Genomic DNA, 25,721 nt, shown 5'->3' with positions numbered 1-25,721 from the left:
GAGCCGCGCTGTTCCCGGCATCCATTTCGCGGCCGAGGAAGAGGAGGCGAGCGGAGCGGGCGACGGCGGCCATGTTGGGAGCGTCGGGGCGGCTGTGAGGGAGGCCTCGGCGAGGAGGGGCGCGCGCCGGCCGTCTCGGGGGCCTTGCGGAGCCGGCGGCCGGGAGGAGGGAAGGGCGGGGAGAGGAGGCGCCGCCCGAAGCCGGGGCTCGGGCCGCCGAGAGGCCTTCCGGCGCGCGCTGGGCCTCCGTCCCTGCGGCGCCATGAGCGGGGGGACGCCTTACATCGGCAGCAAGATCAGCCTCATCTCCAAGGCCGAGATCCGCTATGAGGGCATCCTCTACACCATCGACACCGAGAACTCCACCGTGGCGCTGGCCAAAGGTGAGGGAGGGTCTTTGGGGGGGGTTGTAGATGCAAAGGGGGCGGCGCTCGACCCCCCCCCCCCGCCGCGACCTCCCGAAAGCGTACTGAGGGATAGGGGGAGTGTAATGATGGCAGGCCGAGAGGGGGGGGCGGGACAGACGGACGGGTGAATGTGGGCGGTGTGGGAGGGCTGTGTGTCTCTCACTATCGCTCCGACTCAGGGGAATGTTTACTTTGTCCGGGTTGGGAAATCCTTGGAGATTTGGGGGTGGGCCTTGGTGGGGCATCATGCCCTAGAATCCATCCTCCAAAGCCGCCGCTTTCTCCAGGGGAACCGATCTCTGTTGGCTAGAGATCTCCAGGCCCCATCTGGAGGTTAGGCATTCAAAATAAACGCACCAGCAAAATTACACCCCCAGCAAGGGAACTACAATGCGAAATTGCTTTTTGGAAAAATATATTGAGGATAAATTCTCACTAACACAACCTCAGTTGAGCAGACAGGAAATTTACAATCGGCCTAGAGTAGACCCAGTATGACGACGCAAATGGAAATCCGGTATGATTCCATTTCATATGAAACTTTTTCAAGCTTTCAGTCCTTCTGTGCACAATTCTGTGGAGAAATACATGACTAAATAACACACCATTCGTTGTAAAATGCCAATAGAACAATTAACATTCAAATTAAAAGATTACAAAATTACATACCATTCAGTATATGAAGGAGTGTACCTTCCTTGTATGCATGGACGGCAAAGTAAGACGTCTAAATGCTTCAAATCAACGCGTCATTAAAAGGTTGGCAACCGCATTTCTTTGAAGGTAAATAACCCACTGAATCAGGTAGGTCTTATTGACACGTAATCGTGTTTAGGGGCAGCAGCTCCTTTAATTGGCCTACCAGAAGCCTGGGTAGCCTCTTACTCCTGGTGACAATTCAGGCTAAGTGTGTAATACAGTAGTATTACAGTAGTGTTACACACAGTAGTAGTAATACAGTATTTACTCTAAGCAACACTAGGCTTTTTATCCAGCCGTGCCATCAAAAAGGGGGGGTTCGTCTTACATTTGCATACAAGTTACAGTTATGTCCAGTAAATAAAGTTTCTTGGTGTATAACTTAAGGGGAGGTTATCTTACATTCCAGATCCTCATTTTTAGTCTGCCTTTTTCTCTTAAAGTTAAGGTCTCATGACAGTGAACATTGTGATTGGGCAGCATAAAACACCAAACAATGCAACAAGGCTAGGATTACAAAAGTTAGAAAAGTAGTGCAAAAAGAACAACGTATTGATAAATCAAACAGTGCAGGTAATGAGATTGCAAAGGTACAAGGCAATGCAGTAAGAGTCAGATAAAACATACTATAAACACTGAAATAGACTACTGTCCTTGTCCTTTTATAACAAAGCATTCTCCGGAGAAATATTGTCGAAGGCTTTCACGGTCAGAGTTCATTGGTTATCCGGGCTGTGTGACCGTGGTCTTGATATTTTCTTTCCTGACGTTTCGCCAGCAGCTGTGGCAGGCATCTTCACTGAAGGACAGTGTTACTCCTCTGAAGATGCCTGCCACAGCTGCTGGCGAAACGTCAGGAAAGAAAATACCAAGACCACGGTCACACAGCCCGGATAACCTACAAGAACCAATTCTCTGGAGACTCCTGTACTTCCTTTATGACTTGCCTTTCTCCCCAATTTGGATCCAAAGCAGCTTACATCATTCTCTTTTCCATATTATTCTCACAACAACCCTGTGAGGTAGGTCAGACTTGAGAGCATGGCAGAGTGGGAATTTGAGCCTGGGTCTCCCTGATCCAAGTCTGACACTCTTAACTACTACTGCACATTGTAATAAGGCTGTGACCCTTTTAAGGCATCATTTTACTGGGGAATGATCCTTGGAGAATTTGGCCAGTACTTCTTGGTAAACTTGTGTCTGGTTGGTCAGTATAGCTCTGTATGCAAGTTTCAGTGGATGTATGTGTGCCCTGTGCACACATAGTGAACATGTGCACAGTGTACATAAGTAGTGCCCTGCTAGGTCAGTTCAGTGATCCATCTAGTCCAGCATGCTGCTTCATACAGTGGCTGTCCTATTGTGTTGGACAGCTTGTGGTTTTTCTTTGTGTTGGACAGCTTGTGGTTTTTCTTTGTGCACTGAAAAATTCTGACGTTACATTTTTTCTTGTTTTTAAAAACTTTATATCCTGCTTCTCTCCCTGATTGTGGACCCAAAGTGGCTTTTCACATCGGTCGCCCTCCTCCACTTAATCCTCACAACAACCTTGTGAGGGTAGGCTAGACTGAGAGGTTGTGATGGGCCCAAGGTCATCCAGCAGGCTTTCATGACAGAGTGGAGAATTCAAACTCAGTCACCTGCGGTCCTAGTACGGAACTCTTAAACTGCTACACTACGCCAGCATTTATTGTGTTTGTACACAGCTGAATGCATTATTTTTTAAATGTACTTTATTTACTTAACTGTAATGTGCTTACAGTATTAGGTACAGTGTACACATTGTTCTTATCTTTATACATTTCTTGAGATTCTTATGTTGTATTCGATGTATGTATGACTGTGTGATTTCAACTCCATGTTCTAAAATAAATGTGTGTTGGCTCTTTCTTGCTAACAGGTGTCTATGCATTCACTGTAGTGTGTCTAAGGGTTTTCTGGGTTTGTTTTTTAATTCTTTGTGGGAACGATCATCTCCAGTTGATGCCCCTGTGGAAACTTTTGGAAGCTCTGCCCCATCAAGGTCTGTCTTGGCAGATGGGAATAGGGATTTAACAGCATTTTGCTGTCAACAGAGCAGCTTTGGTGCAGTCATATGCAGAGTTATTCCAGTTCAAGTCCGTTGATTTTGATGGGTTTAGATTGTGGTACCTCTGCATAGTATTACACTACTAGACACACCAACACACACACAGGCCTTGGGACTTGAGCCTGCTATCTTCTGTAACATTTTGCTAGGGGCAGGGTTTGAACAGAAGAGACACGCTTTAAGATTATGTACAATAACTGACCTACAGACCAAAAAAAATGCAGGTTGTTTATCTTGCATCTACTTTATCTTCTTTTTTGTCTTGTCTCTTGTCCGTTAGTAATCTAAAATCTTGTGACTCAGTATAGGTTTTCAACTTTTGTACAGAGTACCCAAAGTTAAGAAAACTTTTGCATATTTTCAAATTTAAAACACATTAATTAGATTAGCATAAGTTCTGTCTCTTTTCTTTGTCCTGCTGCCTATTTCTGTCATTAAGGTTTTTCTTTCACCATTTTAGTAACACACAAGTTCTAGTGGTGGTTCAAACGCTGCCGAGCTCCTAAGAAATTTAAAATATTTCTGATGCGCATGACTTGATAGTTCTCATGTACTCATGTTTTCTTTTTTAGTAAAGGTATATCTGATGTTCCTGTTTGCTTTTATTGTTTCTGCTAGCCTCTTGTTTTGGCTTCATTTCTTCCTGATCCTCTTTAATCTTGCTTTTTATCCAATTTGGGCTTTTTGTTGAAAACAGCATAATCCAGGTGTGTATATAACCCCACATGCACACACAGATTTTTTTTTACGTGCTTTTGAGGAGAGCACAACAGTTGCATTGTACCAGGAATTTTGTAGTTTGTGTGCTCTGTTTCAAATCTTGGATTCTTTTTGAACTATATTACATAATACTTCTTAAAACGTTGTTTTCATGTTCAGTTATTCTCTCTCTCTCTCTCCCCCCCTTCCTTTTTTCTTAAAAGTTTGCCACAGGATATTTGTTGTCGTTTTGACTTTGCTTTAATTTATTAAAGATATTTTTGTTTTAATTGTTTTACGTATATACAGAGCTTATTTTTTAAATTGTGTAGATTGCCATATTTCTTTATTGCTTCAAATATTGTTGAAATGTAACATTCTGTTTTTGTCATTTTGTTCACTTTGATGTTTTTTATAATTTTACATACAGAACATGACACCTTGCTCCATGGGGCAAGTGATGTTGAATTGAAAGGCCCCGAGGTTTTTAAATTCAACAGCATTCAAATTCAGAAACTTCTCCAAAAAAAGAGTCTTTTATGCATACTTACTTTCAAGTTCCATTGAACACAGGGAGATTTGCTTCCAAGTAGACATGCATAAAATTTGGCTGTGTGGGTGGTTTGTGCATCAAGACAGTTCAAACTACATTTGAGCCTCATGAAATGTATGTGATGTGTAACTGATATTGGCCTTATCAAATACTCGTGTGGTGTTTTTCTTGGTGCTCCGCCCTCTCTTCGGCATCATGCAGCTGTTTATCATACACATGAACAGGAAAGGCTGACGAGTATGTCTTCCTCCCATTCACTCCTGTTCTTATTAAGCGTTTGTATTCCTCGGTTCTTTTTTAAAAAAAAATATTTGCCCTATTCTGTAGCCACATCTGCGAGGGACTAAACCTGCAGAGCCAACACAGTTCTTCAAGAGTAGCTCTTTTTACCTGGAAATGCCAGACATCGAACCGGCAGACTTATGCATGATAAGCATCATGTGCTTGTCTGAGACTCTGCAATACTGTTTCTGCTCCATCAGAACACTGTTGCTTCTGCTTTATGTCAACATTTTATGTCCTTATTTTTTAAATTCAAGAATACAGAAAATTGATACAAAATAGAACAATTACATCAAAAAAAATCAAATCAAAAGAACGCCTACACAAAATTTAAAATGCTCTCAGCATAAAAATGAAAGAGATAAAAAGATCGGCAGCAGATTAAAACTTAAAAGGAATTAAAAATAGCATCTGTAAACATTTTAATAATCAAACAGCAGCAGATTAAAATCCGTAACAGGTTTTAGGGTGTTGGCCTTTTCTATAATCTGATTTGATTTCCCCCCTACTCTGTTCTGTACATTAATATCAATACGTGCATATACTTTAGAAATCCTCTTTTCTTTTGCATATTCCCCAAAACCTTTTATATGCATATGGTACTTTAATTCTTGGTTTCCCTTTGTTCTTCTAAATTTGACAGCGTGGCAGCAAACATTTTTCTTGGCACACATTAGGTCACTGTACTTTAGGCCTGTTGTTAATTGCTTGGTGACCTTTCCATAGTCTGGGGGCTGATTCAAACCATGGTTTTGCACTGCATGAACAAGCCATCAGCTCACACGCACATCTTCCTTCCTTGTACACTACAAGTCAGTTGATACTATATTTGAACCAGCTGTCAGAGTTGTCACAGCTTTGAGTTCTGACCCATCTTTTTCACAAATATGCAGCAGCTGTGAATAGTTAATTTCATTTTTGCAAATTTTATGTGCCTCTGAAAGAGACTGTCATTATTTAATCCTCAGTGTCTGCCCAATCTTCCTTGCCACAGTTTTTCCATCAACTCACATCCTATTCCCAGCATAATCAGCTTTATTTGCACGTTTAGAAATGTGGAGCTGAACCCAACTCATATTCTGATGTCTTCTATTTTAAAACCTGTTAAACTCTTCAAGTAAAACAGATGGCAGCCTGATTCAAAAGGATGTGAGTGCTTGGGGTTGGTTGAGCAGAATATACCTCCCTTCCTCCTCAAGAATCTCTTTACTAGTAAGTCTACCACTAACAGGGCCAATAGGATTGCTACGTTCTCCCTGCTGTGTGATTAGTTCCTCTCTAACCAGGCTAAGGGACCAATATGACAGCTCTGTTTTCCCTCCTTGTTCTCTTATTGGTTAGCTTTACAAACGCTGATTTTGCATGATTGCTCAGCTTGTAATACATATACAGACCTTAAATTCAATCTGATACATATACTTTCCTATTTACAATTATATATATATATATATATAAACACACACTCACACTCACAAATATATACATGGGTGTATTCGATTACTTCACATGCACAATTCATAATAAGTCATGCTGCCCAGAATATTGTGTTTGGCTCCACAAATTAGAGTTTTATGCTGCTTATGCTTCTATTGAAGTGTTTGAGTTTTGCAAGTACCATACTGTAACAGGGCTAGAAAAAGTAGGCGCTTCTGAATCACCAGAAATCTGAAATGTTTTTGTCAATATTGTTCTGAAGTGAAAAACAAAATGCTGGTGGATGAGAATTTCCCCAGTTCCAAATTTTCCCTTCCCGATATATTAACCCTCTACTGTTCTGCCTCAGATGTTAATCTGTTGGTAACTTGGGAGAAACTGGTCTCTCAGGAAGTTTGTCTACTCCATGTGTGTCTTGTTTTGTGTTTTATAGCGCACAGAATGTTTCATGCGTGATAGAGATTAAATGGGCGCTACAAATAGTCGGAGATTGTAAAACTGCCACATAATTTTTATTGATTCCACGCAAAACTATGAAATTCTTAGCTTATTGTGTGGTCCATCAACATAGTGTGTGGGCAACAGTGTTCTTCAATATGAGCTCTCCCATTTCTCTTAGTAAGAAAACTGTTTTATAATTTTCAAAGGCAATAGCAGAAAGGCCAAAAAAAAGTGTTTCCTACATTCTGTAGATATGAGCAGGTGTGGCAGTGCACATGCCAGCACTTGCATGAGACTTGCTACCCTGTTTGATACCCGATGTCTTGGGTAACCTTGGCAAAGCAGTCTCTGTGGAGGCAGAAAGGTATTAAGAATATGACCATTGAGTTGGTCTGTGGCCAAGCCCCCCCCACACACACACACTGTGGCTTCCCCTTTCTGACGCTCTGCGAAGCACCTGCCAACAAAAGGGAGTTGCTACACTAGAGCTAGGCTTCTGTCGAGGAACTGAACTGGTTTCCTGCTTTCACTTCTAATATTGGCCGTTCGGTATCCTAAGGTTGAAAAGGCCACCTTTTTAACTTATGATTTGTGCCTATCCAGTAGGAATCTGGAGTTTGAAGAGCAGGTGTTCAATTCAAGGGCATCATAATGTTCTCTTGTTGAATACGCATAAACCTGAAATTGGTTCTGCCCATAGAAGATATGCAGGGCAGAGCTGCAGTGTATACGTGAAGCAGCCTTGCTCTCTTGTTCATTTAGCCTAGTACAGTTTATTCTGACTAGAAGCACTCTAGACCAGTGGTTCTCAACCTGGGGCCCTATGGCCCCCCGGGGGGGCAGGATATTCCAAGGGTGCCACAGGTGAAAATTGCTTAAATGGGGGGCCATGGCACAAGACTAGGGGGCCACAGAGGGAAGTGAGAAGTGAAGAAAACAGAAAAGTGACCAAGAAAAGAAAACAGAGAAGTAAAGAAAATATTTTTTGTATTTTTTAATGTTTTTTTTGTAAATTTCAGTTTTCCAATAAGAACTGCATGTGTGCATTTTGTGTGGCTGTTTATGCTTCTTTGTTCCTTGGCTGTTTACAAACAAAACATTTAAATAGCTACCTTTCTACAGGTAGGACAGGGGGGCCACAGGAAGGAAACAAGGTCGGAAGGGGGCCACAGTCGGAAAAAGGTTGAGAACCACTGCTCTAGACCTTTCTCCACCCTGCTACCTGAGATTTTTGCAACTGCAGATCCCAGGGGTTGAGTGTTCAACCATATGCATGCATAATGTTCCCTGATACCTTGTGGCCTTTGACTGTAGGTGTATCATTTGCCTCTCTAGATTATAATAGCATAGTCTTACCTTCAACGAGTTTTAAGGAATCAAGATGTTTCCTCTTGCATATGTATGCATAACCAGTATGGTAGAATTATTAATGCTAAAATTTATTTGCAGATTTTAAAAGTAGTATCTGCCAGCTTAGATTAACTTCAGGGTTTTGATTTCAATGTTAGTAATTGCAAACAACTTGGCAGGAAATTTATTATAGCCCACCTTTCTTACTGAGACTCAAGGCAGGTTGCACACTGCAATCAGTAGGATGAGATTAGAGATGTGAAGGGCTAGGAAAAAATGGGAAACATTTGGGGGTGGGTTCCAGAGTTGGTTCCCCCCCCCCAGTTTTTCCAATGGAAAAAAATTAGCACTGGGGAGGGGGGAAACGATGAAGTATTTTCTCTTTCCGAATGAGTAAAATGCTTCTTAAGGCTTTTCGTGCTCAAAATGTATATCATGAAAATGTCTCAGGATTTTTTCAACTTTTCCATTGGAAAAGTTGGGAAATTTTGGGAAGCACTGAAAATAAACACCACTCATGCTATAGACACATACAATTTTAAGAGTTTTCTTGTTTTGTAAATAATTTTTGCAGCATTTAATATTCTGTAATATGTTTAAGGATAATACGTTATTCAGAATTTTCAGCATTCTAAACTCAAGCTTAATATCCAAACATGTTGGCAGTCCTACCTATTATGACATTAGGAGAGACTCTGTAGAAATAATATATTTTCTTTTGTTTACTACAGAATGTGCTTTCTACCTTAAACTTTTATTTTTCCTAACCTCAGAGGGCAAACATTAAAGATTCATGTGCTATGCTCGCATAGGGTTAAGCAGTTTGCAACTCTTTCTCAAGTATTGGGTATACTTGCAATTTTTCTTATAGAAAATGAAGATATTTATACTTCTAAACTCCATAAATGTTCCAAATAGTACCATTTTATATGCTAAGTTATAATTGATGCATTTTATTTTCTTAAATCAGTAATCAACATTTAGGTATCGCAGGAAAGTATGTATTGCATATATTTCAATTTTTCCCAATATTTTGATTCCCCACCCCAGGAAAAAAACTGGAACAAAAACGGTTTTGTTCCATGGCTTCAAAATTTCCAGATATGTTATGTCTCTAGATGAGACATCTAATAAGCACTGTCATGGGCCTAGGTTTACAGAAATCCAAAACAAATCATAGAATTGACATGATACGTTAATGCAGAAAATGGCATTACATAAGTAGAAAACACTGCCTGCTTCCTGTAAAGTCAAGCCAACCAAGTGAAGGAAGCTGCTTATTGGTCAAACTGGTTGAACGGTTTTTAGCTTAGTTTTAAAGTTGTGAAATTGTTGGTGTCAAGGACCCATTTTCAACATCATGTTATGCTCATGTGATGGGTTAGTGCAAAATACTGGGTGATTTGTTAAAACTTAATTTTTTTTCGCAGTTCGTTCTTTTGGAACTGAAGATAGACCCACCGATCGGCCTATACCACCTCGTGATGAAGTATTTGAATACATTATATTCCGTGGCAGCGATATAAAGGATCTGACTGTTTGTGAGCCTCCTAAACCACAGTGTTCACTGCCCCAGGATCCAGCTATTGTTCAGGTACAATCTGTACTATACATAGTTATAGAGTATGCTGTTAGAGGATGTGTAAACTTAACTGCTGCCATTGTGCCCTATGATCTTTTATACCAGACCATGAATTTAAAGGTTTGTGTGTTCTGGGCAGTGTAAATTTAGCAGCTGTCAGATTGCTGCTGTTTATATCCTGCCTCTCCAAATTCTTTTATATTAATCGAGTCTTCTAAAAGGCCGGGCAGTAGTTAAGGCTCTAGAAAGATTCTGTATCTAATGGTCCTGCTTAGTCATCTTGTGTTTATAGTTCCTCAGTTGTCAGGACAGCATCTTTGGCATTCTGTCACCACGGTAAATTTGAACATCTGTAAATCTTTTGTAATTTAACAGGAATATAACCGTGTTGATCAATGAATCAGTGTCACACTTGGTCAAATTTACTTTTAGAGTGACCCAGACTGAGTGCACAAATCTCACCATGATGTTTAATAGCACAGGAGCAGAGCTGCTTTTGGATGCTCTATTTTGTTGTGTTTTCAGTTTCTAGTAAGGTATAGATAAGTTTCTTCAAAAAGAAAAAGGAGGACACGCCTATATAACAAGAGGAAAACAAAGTACAAAAGTATCTGAAGTTTCTCATTTGAAAATGTGTTATAGAAATCTAGAATGAAAAATACCTTAATCCCTAAGAGAGTGAATGTTAGACATTTTGCACGTGCCCACGATACAGTATATCACATCTGAACAATGAATTTATAAAACATGCAAAGAGCAGATGCACTATAGAGGCCAAACAATTTCCAGTCAAAAAACAATATGGAATATTAAAAAAAAACAATTTGCAGTAATGGCCAAACAATTTTCAATCCTGAAAAAAATGTGAAATGTCTAGAAAAGACGGTTCAAAATATTACAAAATGTGGGATATTCAGAAAATACAGCTTCGTTTTGGTAACCTTTTCCAGAAAATGTTATATACTGTATTTTCTGGCGTATAAGACTACTTTTTAACCCAGGAAAATCTTCTCAAAAGTCGGGGGTCGTCTTATACGCCGGGTGTCGTCTTATACTGCCGGATGCTGAATTCCGAACCGGACTGGAGAATCTCCCTGGGGAGCCGCCTCCGCTCTGTCCATGTCCCCGGGGGTTGAGCCGCCCCAGGAGGAGGGGTGGCTGGCCCCAGGCCGCAGACTCGGATTGGGCCACTCCAGGAGGTCTGGGGGCGGCCGCGGGGTTGGGGCGCAGTCCTGAGGGCCGACCCTAGGCCGCGGACTCGGGACAATCCCAAACTCTAAATTTTAACTGTAAAAATGGGGGGGTCGTCTTATACACCCAGTTGTCTTGTACGCCGGAAAATACGGTATATACCTGATAAATAATCAAGCCACCATAGGCATCAAAACAGATTAAAACTATGATTTTTTAATCTTTAACTGTATGGGTAACTTAAACATGATCGAAAGGCAATTCATATTATGCTCATGTCCAAAGTGATATCCTTTTACCAAAAGAAATCTCCATATGTGGTAGAACACCAGTATAAGTGCACATACCTGAGACATGTTTATCTCAGATTGTTAACAGATTCCAATAGGATCATCAGTAAAAACAATTTGTCTTTCTTTTCTGTTGACAAGATGAGAACTGTTGATTTCAAGTTGTGCTTAAAATTGCTATTCAGAGGTTTCATTTATAATTAAAACATTTATACCATGCCTCCCCACCCATACCCAGAAATCCCTGTTCATGGCAGTTAACATGACACCTTAGCAATGGGCAAAAACTGTGAAATCCCACCAGTGTGTTTAAAAGCCAACATAATTATGAGATATCCAGTTCAAATATAAAGCAGTCACAGCCAAAGAAGTGCCAGACATCAGCAAACCAATCCATAACATTGGACCCTTCAAATTACAGTCAAAACCTCTGAAGCAGCTTGTTTTTGCACAGCTTCTAAAAACCTTTGGGGATGGTGCATTTCTTCATCTGGCTGCCAGTTCCAAAGTAATTGTGCCACAACCAAAAAGAGCCCAAATACAAGCTGTAGAGAATCTTTGTGATGGGATGGAGGAGGCCACAAGGAGTACTGATGAAACAAATGTAATGTGTGCACAGACTCATACGGGAATAGCCGTCCCTTTGGATACTGTGTGATCCCTGTGCTCTTGAATTTTGAAATGGCTGCATTGGCCAAAGAGCAAAGCGTGTTGTAGGCCAAGAAATGCTTTTTTACAGGAACAACGGGAATATGTTTTATTCAGTGAGTTCCTGGGTAATATGCAGTGATCGGTTCCTACCATTTGCTTCTGGGTGCAGGTCCCAACAATGAAGTTTTGGAAGAGCCCAGTGGTTTAAAATGATTATTTTGCCTCTTTCATGGCTTTGGGTTGGATCCAGCCAGCTTTTCTGCTGCTGAAAAGAGAAAAAGGGATCCCCTTTGATCACCAAAAAAGAATCTTTTGGGGAACATGGAACCTACATGGCCAAGGGCTGTAGTAAGAGGAGGTATTGGGCGAGATTGAGTGAAAAAGCGGGCTGGATCCAACCCGTTGTGTTTCTTGTTCTGCCTTGCACTGAGTCTTGTACAACTGCTTTCCTTCAGTCCTCTCTAGGGTCGTCGTCTTCTACTTCATTCCAGTCCGTGGGCTCCTATGGTCCTTTTGGCAGAATGCCAGCCTACAGTCAGTTCAGTCCAAGTCCCTTAGTGGGCCAGCAGTTTGGTGCTGTTGGTGTTGGTATGTGCGGCTCTTTAAACTTTTTTTTTTCCTTGACAAGTTAAGTACAGTATTAATGGAACAATCAGAAGTCACATTATCACCATCCCATAGGATAAAATTTTTCACACTTCTGTGTGAACCAGGTAGCTCAGGTGACACTATGGGAAAATGCTGGTGAAAGCCAGGTTCAGCAGGCAACCTCTGTTAGGGAATTATTTGTTTGACAACACCATAGAGATGACTCATTTATGCTCTTGTTCAACTCCTGTTTCTTCTGTAGGAGCTTGTGTAGAGCATATTCCTGGCTTTGTACACTGTAAATATTCCATGTTAGACATCATATTTGCTACATGCTTTAGCAAATCTGTTTTAGAACATGGGGCATTCTGTCAGTTTTCTTAGGTGGCTGGAAGCTGCCTTGATTACACTTGTTAGGAAATTGGTGTAGGAGCAAAACTGTGTATAACAAAGTGCAAAAATATTTTATGAGCTACCACATAACATCATATATAGTGACAATTTATCATCAAACAGTCAAAATCCATAGTTCATGGCATATCCTGGTACATTCCTTCCAAAGTATGCATAAAGCAGTATCCAGCTGGTATCTTCAAAATGTGTAATCACAGTAGAAAGGGGATACGGCCGTTTCAAAATTCTTCGGTTCTTCCTCAGTCCCCTCTAAACACACACACACACACATATATATATATATATATAATAAATCGCATACAATATTATACTACACATACATACAAAAATATATACACATATATACATACAAATACACAGATATACTTGTGTAGTATAATATTGTATGTGATTTATTATTTATATGTTTAGAGGGGACTGAGAAAGAACTGAACAGAAGAATTTTGAAACGGCCGTATCCCCTTTCTACTGTGATTACACATTTTGAAGATAACAGCTGGATACTGCTTTATTCATACTTTGGAAGGAACGTACCAGGATATGCCATGAATTATGGATTTTGACTGTTTGATGATAGATTGTCCCTATGTATGATGCTATGTGGTAGCTCATAAAATATTTTTGCACTTTGTTATACACAGTTTTGCTTCTGTACTAATTTCCTAACTTTGTAGTATCAGTACAGTGGTGTCTATTTTTTCTACAATTGATTACACTTGTGGCAGGTTGAGTTGCTTTGTACGAGCTGCAAGGGAACGGATCTCTGGATTAACCACGCAGCATGGCATCGGTTGGTGTGTTTTATTCAAGTGGCTGCCATTCAAGAGAACCTCTGTAGCAGAAACCAGAACCATACTTACAGTAGCCATCTAAACATTTGGCTTGCAACACTTAAAACATTTCAGGTGAAGAGGTGAGCTTATGTATGGAACATGCTAAATGGTCTTACCTGTTTCATTACAGAGGGGAAACTGATCCATTGCTTCCAAAAATGTCTAATAAGAGTGAGCAAAAGCATACAGATAGATAAGAATATAAGAGCCCTCTGGATCAGACCAGTGGTCCATCTAGTCCAAGTGTGTTAGGAATAAGGCCCACGGGCTGATTCCAGCCGTTTGAGCGCTGTTATCAGACCTGTGAGCCAAGCTGAGGCAGCCACCCCACAGCCTCAATCTGGCCTGCAGACTTTGTTTGCCTCGGCAGACATCGCTTGCCAGCTGGGACCTCAACTTGGAGATCTGAGCCTCCAAGCAGCGAGGATCAGAAGGTGGGGCTGTTGGGAAGGGTGATGTACATGCTGGGCTTGCCAGCCGACACAGCCACCCCTCTCCCGATCTGAGCTGGTGAGCCTGCTGCAGACTGGTACACGTGGCCGATCTGGGCTGGTACACATGGCCTGGCCCGACCAAATGACGTTTGTGTCATAACCGGCCCTTGCAACAAATGAGTTCGATACACCTGATATAGTTCGTCAGCCTGCTGCACAAAACAGCCAACAGTTACCCTGAAGAGCCATCCAACAGCACCTAGAGGCCTAGGCCTACACCTGCGTTCTAGCACTGTGTTTCAGAGGTTTACTGCCTCTGAATAAAGAGGTTCTCTTAATTCTCCATAGCTGGCAGTCATGGATGGACCTGTCCTCCATGTCTCATCCTCTTTTTAAAGACATCAGTCCTTGCGGTCATTAGTACCTCCACTGGCAGTGAACACCACCATTTAATTACTTGTTGAGTAAAGAAGTGTTTTCTTTTCTCTCTCCTGTACCTGTTGTACATATGTTCATTTTTCACATGTGCAAATATCAGATTCTGACCAAATCCTGTAAATTGCAAATGTCTACGTTCACACTCTGGTCTTGCATAAGAGTAACTGGACCGGTAAAGAAGGCATTCAGACAAGTGACTATGACTCAATCGAGGCATAACAAAGTTATGCAAACATGGTGACCTAATTAGATGCTTGGATCTTTCAAAAAGCGGTGTGTTTCTGTTTCTTTAATTGCTTTTAAGAGGAATGCTCATGTTTTATTAGGCCCACTGATTAGTTACACTTGAGTGGTCCCATTAGCTGCCTTAGGGATGTTGCCATAGAAGGGATTGTTCACCAAATCAAGCATAACTAAAGTTTGTTAATCTAGCTTTAGTCTAGCAAACGGCCATTGTAGTAGTCAGGGAATTGCCCCCTTAGTCTTGGGCTGTGTCAGCCTTGCAGCCACAAACTACTGGAATGTTTATACCTTTTCACGTGCATATTGGGAATTGTGCTTCTGTGTATAGCGAGGGCTCATAAAGAGAGAATTCCTCACACTTCATATAAATGTTGGGGCCACTTGGCCCAGGCCTGGACACAGCGATGTCAGTTCCAGTTCAAATGTAAATATTTAAATGATGTTAGCAAAAGAAGACAAATCGAGTATAAGCAAGGGGGAAGTCGTCTGTGCTTCATATCCCACATTTCATATATGTTCGTCATATTGTATAACAGCACAACAGCCCTAACAGCCGTAGACAAAGCAGACTATATGTACGTATGTGGGGCGGAAAGTTTTTTCCAGAAAAACATAGCGGGGGGAAATGTGGAAAAATTTCTACCCCTCATCTCTGCCTGGACAGTTCATAGAATCATAAGAGTTGGACCACCAGGGTCATCTAGTCCAATTCCCTGCACAATGCAGGAAATTCACAACTACCTCCCCCCACACACCCCCAGTGACCCCCACTCCATGCCCAGAAGATGGCCAAGATGCCCTCCCTCTCATCATCTGCCTAAGGTCATAGAGTCAGCATTGCTGACAGATGGCCATCTAGCCTCTTCTTAAAAACCTCTAGGAAAGGAGAGCTCACCACCTCCCGAGAAAGTTGTGCTAGTGGCCAATTCATTGCCATTAGCGTGGGTGGGATCTTAACAGTGTAATGACAAAAAAAGTGTGTTTCTCAAAGCGTGAGCTTGACTTGTCTTGCTTTTCACCATGCAGGAAGTTCACTGACATCTTTTGGAACTGAAACATCGGCCAATACGAGCTTGTCTCAAAGCAATGCAGTTGGTTCCACTTTTACAACAGATGCACGATCATTAAAAACGCAGCTCTCCCAAGGTAAAGTCCTTAACCGCGTTGCATTTTATGTCTGCTCTTACTCCTCATGCTTGCTTGCATCACCATGGTGTAATTTAAATGGAGTAAAATAAAATGGTTACTCTTGTGCTATGCTTTTGTGTGCGTTGGGGGGAAAAGCTGTCAATGATGGTAGGGTTACTACAAGATGGATTTTATGCAAACTATAAACATTAGTGGGGTGGAACTGCTAACACTTGATTCTTAGTCCTACACCGAAGAGACTTGCTTACTCTAAATTTTAACAGGAAATTACTGATATGGCTACGAACGTTGTGAATCTTGAGACTCGGTAAGGAGAAAAATAAGGCAAACGTTTTTCTCTGCTGTTTTCTGCTGTGTTAACTCTGTGTCTCCTGCTACTGAGAACAATTTTATACTCTGGGCTAAAAACTTTATTTGCCAATCAATGAATTTTTTGAACCTTTTTTAGGGATGATTTTTCTTGGTTAAGCCTGTATGAAGCTGCATTTTTATAAAGTAGACGTGGAGAATTAATTACTTTTGCACTTAAAGTAATGCAAGCTGGTTTATTTGATTAAGTTGTTAATCGAGAAAACGTTGAAATACTGCTTGCTTTCGGATACTACTGCCCCCACCAAAAAAAAACCCTGACATTAAGGAATCAGAGATAATAGTCCCTGTCTAGAGGCCATCGTATGCAGACTGAATTGAAGATGAAGGGGAAATATTGTTTTGGCCTTCCTGTTACTAAAATAATTGCTAGTGGCTATATCAGTAAGGATTAATTGCCTAACCTGCCTGCTTCTTTCCCTTGGACTGGAGGAGAGGGAATATCCGCATATCCCACCATTATGGATTGGTGCATTTAAGGGTACAACAACATTTTCTTCTTGGACACAACTGCCTTGATTTGGCAAGGCAGATAACCCCTTCAACCTGGATTAGTAGACTTCAAAACTGCTCCTGTGTCCAACGTGGGGATATGGAACTGTTACTTCTGTCTGTGTTTCAGGTCGTGCAAGTCCTCAGCTAGAGCATTTGAGAAAGAGCCCTATCCTGGAGCAAGCAGTACAGACCACGTCGTCCCACTTATCTGCATCGGCCCCAGTCGGGCGCAGGAGTCCTGTTTCAGCTAGGCCTCTGGCATCTGCTAACCAAAAATCCTTAGAAAATCAGGAGCACCGGCGAGGTAAAAGTTCTGAATATGTATTGCTTTCAATTTTGTCAATTCTTTTTTGCTTACTGCTTTCCTTTTAAAGAATTTGGTGGTGGGCTGTCTGGAGATGTCCATACAATGAGTGGGTACACCCTTCAAGATACTTGTAATAAATCCTGTAGAACTGTTAGTCTGTTTTGATAGCGTTCAGATTTTTCTGAGGAACCATGAAGGTTTTTTGGAGGCTTCTCAGGGGTCTTTCCGTGAGGTCAGGAATGGAGGACAAACTTTTCCTGAATAAGTGTCGGTCTGCTGTTTGCAACCTATGTGCCCCTGCAGGCTGTGTTGAGGTATTCTAGAACAAGTGCTTGGTTCATGTGGGTCAGCAGTGAGGCCCAAGAGGCCCACGTTTCCATGGCAGATGGCGGTTGTAGAATTCAAAACCTGAAAAGCCCGAAATGAAATTGTGTCGAGATGTGGGTGCAAAAGGCCAAAAGGAGAGAATCGGAAAAGGTAGGGAAGGGTTCCTGCTAATGGTAGAGACCTCCCTATAAAGTCAGGGTGAGGGTTATACAGGCACACTTCTCTTCCTGACTGTATGTGGTCATATGTAGCTGCTAGCCCTTGGCCTTCTGGGAAGTGAGCTGGACCTGTAGAAATAGTATCCACTGTTCCATAAGAGAAGAATTCCTCCCATCCTCTTCCTTGTGATCACTGGGAACAATTGGGCGGGTTTCCTTCTTCACCTTGCAGTTCCCAGTGGGTGTTCTCTTAGCACTTATTGTTTGTTTTTGTTCCTTTAAACATATAAAATAACACAGAGTCGGTTAGCGTGTACAAAACGTGGAGAACAACAAAATGTTATCTGCACTATTCTCCATCTCTAGCTGAAGCACACAGGCTGTCAAGATCTGAAGCAGAGCAGCTGAGAAGTGATAAGCGTCAACTGGGTAAATGGAATATTTTGTTAAAAGTAAAAAGTATTTGTGCTTCATTAAGTTTTTATGACTTTAAAAACAGCTGGGTTGAGAAAGAATTACCACAATCCTCTCCATTTGTGTGGACGTGACCCTTGAAATTAAGTATTGTAGGAAATTTGGCTCATTTGGGGATCCCATTATCCAGTCTATCTGTTGATGATTTTGATTATGAAGAAAGCCAGGTTCATGTGAGCAGGTGTAGACTGCTGAACTGGGTAACTGTAGAACAAGTGTGTGATTCTAATGGCAGAAGATACAATTCTGATGGCAGAAGATACAAGAGAGAGAACACCAACACAGTCTTTTTATATTGTCCAATTTAATCTACTCCTTTTTACACTTTTTATATGCAGACGCACCTCCTGAATCATTGTTACATGGTATTTAGAGATTTTTCACAGCAGTGGAGGGAAATTCCCAAAGTGAAACTATGAAGAGGGTCAGATGCCTTCTAGCAGAATGGCGGCTCTTTTTTTAAAAAGGGAAAGAAATGACTCAACATGGAATCTAGTTCTAAAATGAGCCCCATTCACTTTTTAGCTTCAGTACTCTTGAGGCCTTCTCTCTCCCAGCCCCATGGGAGCAGCTGTTTAAAGTATTTGTCATCTTTCTGTCTAACAATAGGTCTAAGGCAGATCACAGTGTAAGAAAACTGAAATACAATGCAGAGAACATTTTTCTTTTAAAAGGTAGTGGTGAAAAATAAAGGCATGGGGCATGTACAGTATTTATCCCCGGTCCTCTTAGAATAAGAGTTGATCTGCAGCAGCATGCATGCTTTCCCTCTCTCACCCCCATCCCAGCAAGTGTGCAAGCCTAGCATCCAGGGCAAAGAGGCCCCAGATGTTTGTCCCAAGGGCTGAGGCTTTTAATTCCCTGGGCAGGTGTTCAGTCTTCAGCTCCTGGCTCTTCCCAGCAGCAGCAGTGAATGATAAAGGGCAGAAGGGCTTATTATGTGAGCTGTGATCTCCCTAGTCCATGGAATAAATTAGAAGATCCTTATCCATCCCCGGGCAAGCTAAGAAAACATTTTGACTGACCCAGTTATGTGAGGTATTAACTTTGTTGGTCAGGCTCCATCAATGCGGCTTGCTGACTCTGTAGACTTCCTCCATTGGGAGCTGCTCATGGATGTGGGCTCCTGGGCGAATGTCTAAAGGTCACTTCAGTCACTTGATGGTTTAGGCAAGGGGGAATAATGAGGTTGCCAAAAGAGGTTGTTTGAGAAAGCAAAACCTGAAGGAGACTCAAGAGCGGCACTTAATTGGAGACTTTTTTTTCTAAACAACTTGCAGCGTTTCAAAATGAATTGCATGGTAAACCGGCCATACATGTCTGACAAATATAGATATAAATATTTGTATGTGTAAATGCCGTCAAGTTGCAGCCGACTCACGGCGACCCGATAGGGTTTTCAAGGCAAGGTGTTCAGGGGTGGCTTATTTATTTAATTCCTGATACCAGATCCTGGGTCAGAATTGATTTTCAGTTGTTGTAGGGCTGTGGTGGATTTTAAAAGACCCGATAGGGTTTTCAAGGCAAGGTGTTCAGGGGTGGCTTATTTATTTAATTCCTGATACCAGATCCTGGGTCAGAATTGATTTTCAGTTGTTGTAGGGCTATGGTGCATTTTAAAAGCATGCATTTTTGGTTTTAGAGAGCTGTGTCTTTGAGAAATAGGGTGGTGATGGTGGTGTAAAGGTAAAGGTCCCCTGTGCAAGCACCGGATCATTCCTGACCCATGGGGTGGCGTCCCATCCCGACGTTTACTAGGCAGGCTTTGTTTACAGGGTGGTTTGCCAGTGCCTTCTCCCAGTTATCTTCCCTTTACCCCCAGCAAGCTGGGTACTCATTTTACCAACCTCGGAAGGATGGAAGGCTGAGTCAACCTCGAGCCGGCTACCTGAAGCCGACTTCTGTCAGGATTGAACTCAAGTCGTGAGCAGAGCTTGGACTGCAGTACTGCAGCTTGCCACTCTGCATTACGGAGCTGTGTCTCTGAGAAACAGGGTGGTGGTAGTGGTAGACCATTGTATTTTAGGAAGAAATAAATGAGCAAAGGTATAGTAGAGGACGTGAGCAGGGAAATTGCTTTTCAAGAGCATCAACAAAATATTTTCACTTGCTCACTTCCCCTACTAAAACTTCTGATCAGGCGTTGAAATGGGATAAGCAGTAGATTCAAAGAGAGAACAGCATTGGAACTCATTGCCACAGGATGCTGTGCTTTTTAAACTGAGTTAGGTGAGAGATGGGGTGACAAGTTCTAATGGCTGAAAGTGTATTATTTAGCAATGGAAAAACAACATACCCTGCATAGCCTGATAATTGTCTGATAATGTCAACTGCAGGATGTAGCTGTCAGCTTTTATAGTAATGATATTAAGATTGAGGTGCTGCTTACCAGAAGAGGAACTGCCCTTTGTTGCAACATTTTATTGCAGATCTCTCCAAAACCAATTTTCCCCCAGTTCCAGGGGCACCACCGGTACGAAGAGGCCGTGGGGGTCACCGTGGAGGCCGAGGAAGGTTCGGTATCAGGCGGGATGTTCCAATGAAATTCGAGAAGGACTTTGATTTTGAAAGTGCAAATGCTCAGTTCAATAAAGAGGAAATAGATCGTGAATTTCACAACAAGCTGAAACTGAAAGGTAACTGTCAGTAACTGTTGGAAGACAACTGTCCAGTTGTCTTCCAACAGAGAAGGACCATCTTGTAGGCCACACATGAATTTGAGCCTTCTGTAGATATGTTGGGGTTTGGTTTAAAATGAGAGTAATGTTGGAATTTGCTGGGTGACCTTGGGCCAGCCTAACCTACCTCACAGGGGTTTTGCAGAGGTAAAATGGAGGATTAGGAGAATGGTGTAAGTTGCTTTGGGTCCCCATTGGGAAAAAAGCCAGCGTATAAATGAGGTCAGCAAATAATTTTATTCTGTTTGGAAGCAGGCGTTCAGCCCAAAATGCAGTACGCTGTAATCCTGCTTGGAGAGTAGCATTCTTTCACTAACTCTTAACTCAAACCGCCCAGAGATCATTTAATATTATTTACAGTCAGTATAGAACCATTAACAACAGGACTCAGGTTGTTCAAGGAAAGCTTTTGCAACAGATACTGAAATAGTTTCCAGAAGAAAATATGGTGAGCTTCTGCAAAGTCCTGGTAACTGTGGGTTGTTTAACAGCTGGGAAACAATTTGGACCACAAAAAGTCCATCAGGGAGTGTCTGGTGAACACATTGGAGGGGGAGATGTAAAACACCACCTCTAAGTGGTGTTCTGAATGAACACACTTCGAGAAGATCCCCCATTCCATTGCAAGTGCTTGTAGATCCCTGGGATCCAATGGAGAAATGTCTTGCACAACCTCTTGGCAGATTCAAGAAATTTCTCTGTTGGATCCCAGTGGATTTCAAGGGCCTGCAACACAGCAGGGAAATTCGAGTTGCCCAGCTGGGGTTAGGGGTCAGAAGAACACCTTTCAGCTTAGAGAACAGCTGAGAGGCCCTATTTTGACACATACACACACACACCACATTTACATGGCCATAATGGAGCCAGGTGTTGTCACAGGGTTACTCGCTTAGGTGAGTCGTGAGAGATCTTGACAGGAGCGCTTTGAATTGTGCATCCCTGTTCTAGGTCGATGTTGTGCTCAATTAGCCTTACTATGAAAATGTGCTTTGCTATCCGGGTCATTGTTGTTGTTCCTGTTTCCACCCCTCACCTCAGAAGATAAACCAGAAAAGCCGGTAAACGGGGAGGATAAAGGCGACTCGGGTGTCGACACCCAGAACAGTGAAGGCAACGCAGATGAAGATGACCCCCTCGGGCCCAACTGCTATTACGACAAGACCAAGTCTTTCTTTGATAACATCTCCTGTGACGACAACAGGTACTGTGTTTGGGGGACAGCCAGCTCTTGTTACAAGCTGGCTAGGCTTGTGATTATTAAAAATGGACTGTTTTTAGCGTCCTGTCCACGTGGTGGGAGAGTGGCTGGGAGCCGCGTCAGGATTCCCTCTCAGTGGGAACGATGAGCAAGTGTGTCTCGATAGCAAAAGACAGTCGCAGCTGGAAGAAGTGCACGGAAAGAGTATTATGTGAAGGTTTCCCTTCATATCCGCTGTGGTGGGGGAAAGGGCAGGGGGACGTGACCATTGCCACTCAAGGCATGGTGTTGTATCCTTACTATGCTACTGAAAGCCAGCGGTTTCTCCGATTTTTCCCTGCCTGTGGAGGAGCCCAGGTACCAAAATTTGAGCTCTGCATTCTCTGCCTGCAGGTGTCGAGGTGTTCCGTATTTAGTAATGAACCTTGTTGGGCATGTGTTGGCATTCTTATCCCTTTGACATGGGAGATTTCTTTTTTACAAGGAACTCTTAACTCCATAATGTCACCTCTACATGAAACTCTTGCTGTGCAAGTTCACTATGTGTGCAATTTTACAAACTGTATCTTCATGAACACATGAAGCTGCCTTACACTGAATCAGACCCTCGGTCCATCGAAGTCAGTATTGTCTACTCAGACAGGCAGCGGCTCTCTAGGGTTTCAGGCTGAGATCTTTCACATCACCTACTTGCCCAGTCCCTTTAACTGGAGATGCCAAGGATTGAACCTGGGACCTTCTGCATGCCAAGCAGATGCTCCACCACTGAGCCACGGCCCCTCCCCAAAAGGTGACAAGATACCAGTGAGATTTGCTGTGACTCAAAACATTCTTCAAGTAATTTAACAGCTAATAGACCCCAAGCAAGAGTTCCTTCTCTCATATGTTTCAGAGACAGAAGACCCACCTGGGCGGAGGAAAGAAGAATAAACGCAGAGACATTTGGGATTCCGTTGCGTCCAAACCGTGGCCGTGGGGGCTACAGAGGGAGGGGAGGCGGCGGCGGAGTTGGCTTCCGAGGTCCTAGAGGGCGTGGCGGCCCCAGAGGGAGCTTCAACGTCCCTCGGGGGTTTCGTGGTGGATTCAGAGGTGGACGCGGTGGCAGAGAGTTTGCAGACTTTGAATACAGGGTAAGGTAGTTCTTGTCTCAAAGGTTCTTTTTTCTTCCTTTTTTTTAGTCTCTGCAGACACTGTAACCTGGCAAAGAGACCCTCACCTCGATCCAACAGTTGTGTTGTGTGTGTAAAGTGCCTTCAAGTCGCACCCGACTTATGGCGACCCCTTTGGGGGTTTTCATGGCAAGAGACTAACAGAGGTGGTTTGCCAGTGCCTTCCTCTGCACAGCAACCCTGGTATTCCTTGGTGGTCTCCCATCCAAATACTAACTAGGGCCGACCCTGCTTGGCTTCCGTGATCTGATGAGATCAGGCTAGCCTGGGCCATCCAGATCAGGGCAGTTGCGTCATGGGGGAAGTTGGGGAAGTTAAATAGATGGAACTTTTTTTCCCCCTCAGCTATGAAATTAATTTCACCACAAGCCTCCATTTCTTCCACAGTTCTGGTTTTAAAAGCGTTAGGAGGGAACGCAACCATATATGTTGTTTTAAAAGCGGGTGAGGAATTTTTTTATTTTTAGAATCAAAAGCTGTTCTTGTCATCAGTGGTACAGCAACTATTAGGCCGCTTTTTGGTTAGCTGCTGGCACAGGGCCAAACAAGGAGCTCACCTCTCGTGGTTGGGTCAGGGAAGGTCTCTGAAAGCCTTGTGTTGTGCTCGGAGTTGCAGAGCACTTTACAGCCCTCGATGGCTTTCCTGTGCCAGGCCTACTTAGCAGAGCTAGACAGAGTTGTCGAAGATCACATTTTAAAATTTACAAACTGCCTTCACATCTATTTGTTTTCAAACCATGCAAACAGCTGTGCTCGAATGATGCTACACTCAATGAGCAGTTGCTCAGCATCTGTGTGTTTGCAGAGGTTCAGAGCTGGAAGACCTGTGACATTATTTGTTGGCTTGCCCACTATTCTTTGCACCAAGGCAAAGTTTTTAGAGACCATTTTGGCCAATCTGGTCCATGTACTGTGATGGAGAAAGTCTTATTTCTCCTTGCAGATAGGGAGCCAGCCGTCTTGTATAAAGTTGCCCTCTTCACTTTAGCCGCAAAGAAAATCCTGGCCAGGTTGGCCCAGAGTACTAAAACATAACGGAACTGAACTGTAAATTCAATTCACAAGAGGTTGATGTAAAGTGGGATCCCCTATCCACAAATGTGAACCTTATGTAGGCAGTTGCTTAAAAAGTGGGACCAAAATTGTAACGGGCTTGAGATTTCAGTATTAGGGTTTCTTTCTTTCTTTTTTTCACAGCGATGACACCAAATTCTTTGTGGTTATCATGTTTATTTTATGTTATTTAAATTCTAGATTTTTTGAAAGTCAAACTTTTAACTATGTTCTTTGTTGAGTATTAAGAAAGTTCCGATGGGTTAGAGTAACACATCCCACAAGTTTTAATTTGTTACTAAAGTCTAACTTTTATCTTTGGCCATATGCAATAAACTGAACCTGAATGTAGCAGAGTTGGGCTACAAAGGAATTGGATTCTGGCATTTGGAAAAGGAAGTTTCACCTGGTTTGTTTCATTAAAAACAATGACTTCCAATTCAGTCCAGAGGAAGTTGTGTCTGTGTAGTGCCATGATAGGAGCCCCATGGCGCAGAGTGGTAAGCTGCAGTACTGCAGTCCAAGCTTCTGCTCATGACCTGAGTTCGATCCCAACGGAAGTCGGTTTCAGGTAGCTGACTCAAGGTTCACTCAGCCTTCCATCCTTTCGAGGTCGGTCAAATGAGTACACAGCTTGCTGGTGGTAAAGGGAAGAGGACTGGGGAAGGCACTTGCAAACCACCCCGTAAATAAAGTCTGCCTAGGAAACGTCTGGATGTGACATCACCCCATGGGTCAGGAATGACCCGGTGCTTGCACAGGGGACCTTTACCTTTACCTTAAAGTGCCATCATCGCAGCCAACTTATGGCAATCCTGTAGGCTTTTTAAAGCAAGAGACTGACAGAGGTGGTTTGCCATTGCCTTTCTCTGCATAGGGACCCTGGTCTTCCTTGGTGGTCTCCCATCCACGAACTAACCTGGGCTGGCCCTGCTTAGCTTCTGAGATCTGACGAGATCAGGCTATCCTGGGCCATCCAGGTCAGGGCCCAGAGGAAGTTAGGCATGGCTTTAAGTTTTGTTATCCCTCTTCCTAAAGCTTGGCCCCTACGTATTTGTGTTTGATTTAATTTGACTTCATGTTTCGTTGAGCAGTAAGTAACATTAATGTTGTGTGGGGGGGTGTTTTATTTTTTAGAAAGACAACAAGGTTGCGGCGTAGTCCACGAGGAAGTTGACAGCCAGGTGGACTTGCAGATCGTAGTCCAGAGAATGTCAGTCTTTGCAAAGAAATTGACTTTATTTGCTGTAAAACTCGTCACCAGCACTGGGGTTTGTTTTTTTTAACTTCAAAAGGGTTTGAAGCAGTAACCGTTTGTGGGGGGATTGCCATCTTCAGAAACAACAAGCGTTAAATATATTTACGATAGAAAAAAAATAAGTAATTTCTTACATATAGTTAAGCTATAAAGCAGTACGTCAATGGCGTTTAAGTATTTTTTTCATCACAGAAAGGATTTTCTTAACTGAATTGTATTTGATTGCTGCAGGTTGCAAAGACAGTAAGTAGTATGCAGAAGGCCGTCAGTACTGTGAGTGTGTTGATCCACTGAAGCTTGCTTTTGGGACTCCTGTAAGATCCCTTTTCTGAAATAGTTGTACTTTTTGTCAGATAGGGTGCTGGGGCAGTAGAAAACTTGATTTGTCAGTCAAAAAAATGTAAACACAGTAAATATTGTTTCTTAGGCAAAGGAAAACTTTTTATAGTTGTAAAATTCCATGATTAA

General features: G+C 42.5%; 1 protein-coding gene across 1 annotated transcript; it reads left to right on the top strand.

Moving 5' to 3' along the window:
* Positions 1-255: 255 nt before the first annotated feature.
* On the top strand, positions 256-25,318 carry LSM14A (LSM14A mRNA processing body assembly factor). Its single transcript, XM_056862496.1, has 10 exons — positions 256-383; positions 9,385-9,548; positions 12,124-12,256; positions 15,645-15,764; positions 16,759-16,935; positions 17,790-17,852; positions 20,327-20,533; positions 21,614-21,776; positions 22,666-22,903; positions 25,133-25,318. Exons 1-10 carry the CDS (start codon positions 263-265, stop codon positions 25,154-25,156), a joined length of 1,410 nt encoding a protein of 469 aa, XP_056718474.1. The 5' UTR covers positions 256-262; the 3' UTR covers positions 25,157-25,318.
* Positions 25,319-25,721: the final 403 nt, after the last annotated feature.

The sequence above is a fragment of the Euleptes europaea genome, chromosome 17 (genome assembly GCF_029931775.1).
Source record: "Euleptes europaea isolate rEulEur1 chromosome 17, rEulEur1.hap1, whole genome shotgun sequence".
In the NCBI taxonomy this organism is placed as follows: Eukaryota; Metazoa; Chordata; class Lepidosauria; order Squamata; family Sphaerodactylidae; genus Euleptes; species Euleptes europaea.
Note: the sequence above shows the minus strand (reverse complement) of the source record. Positions and strands in the feature narration are given on the sequence as shown.

What these genes read in the sequence shown, in the direction of transcription:
- LSM14A (XM_056862496.1), top strand. Translation starts at nt 263, where the DNA reads ATGAGCGGGGGGACGCCTTACATCGGCAGCAAGATCAGCCTCATCTCC. An exon ending in AAAAACGCAGCTCTCCCAAG is followed by an intron (nt 15,765 to 16,758) that starts GTAAAGTCCTTA and finishes TCTGTGTTTCAG; the next exon opens with GTCGTGCAAGTCCTCAGCTA. An exon ending in AAGTGATAAGCGTCAACTGG is followed by an intron (nt 17,853 to 20,326) that starts GTAAATGGAATA and finishes ATTTTATTGCAG; the next exon opens with ATCTCTCCAAAACCAATTTT.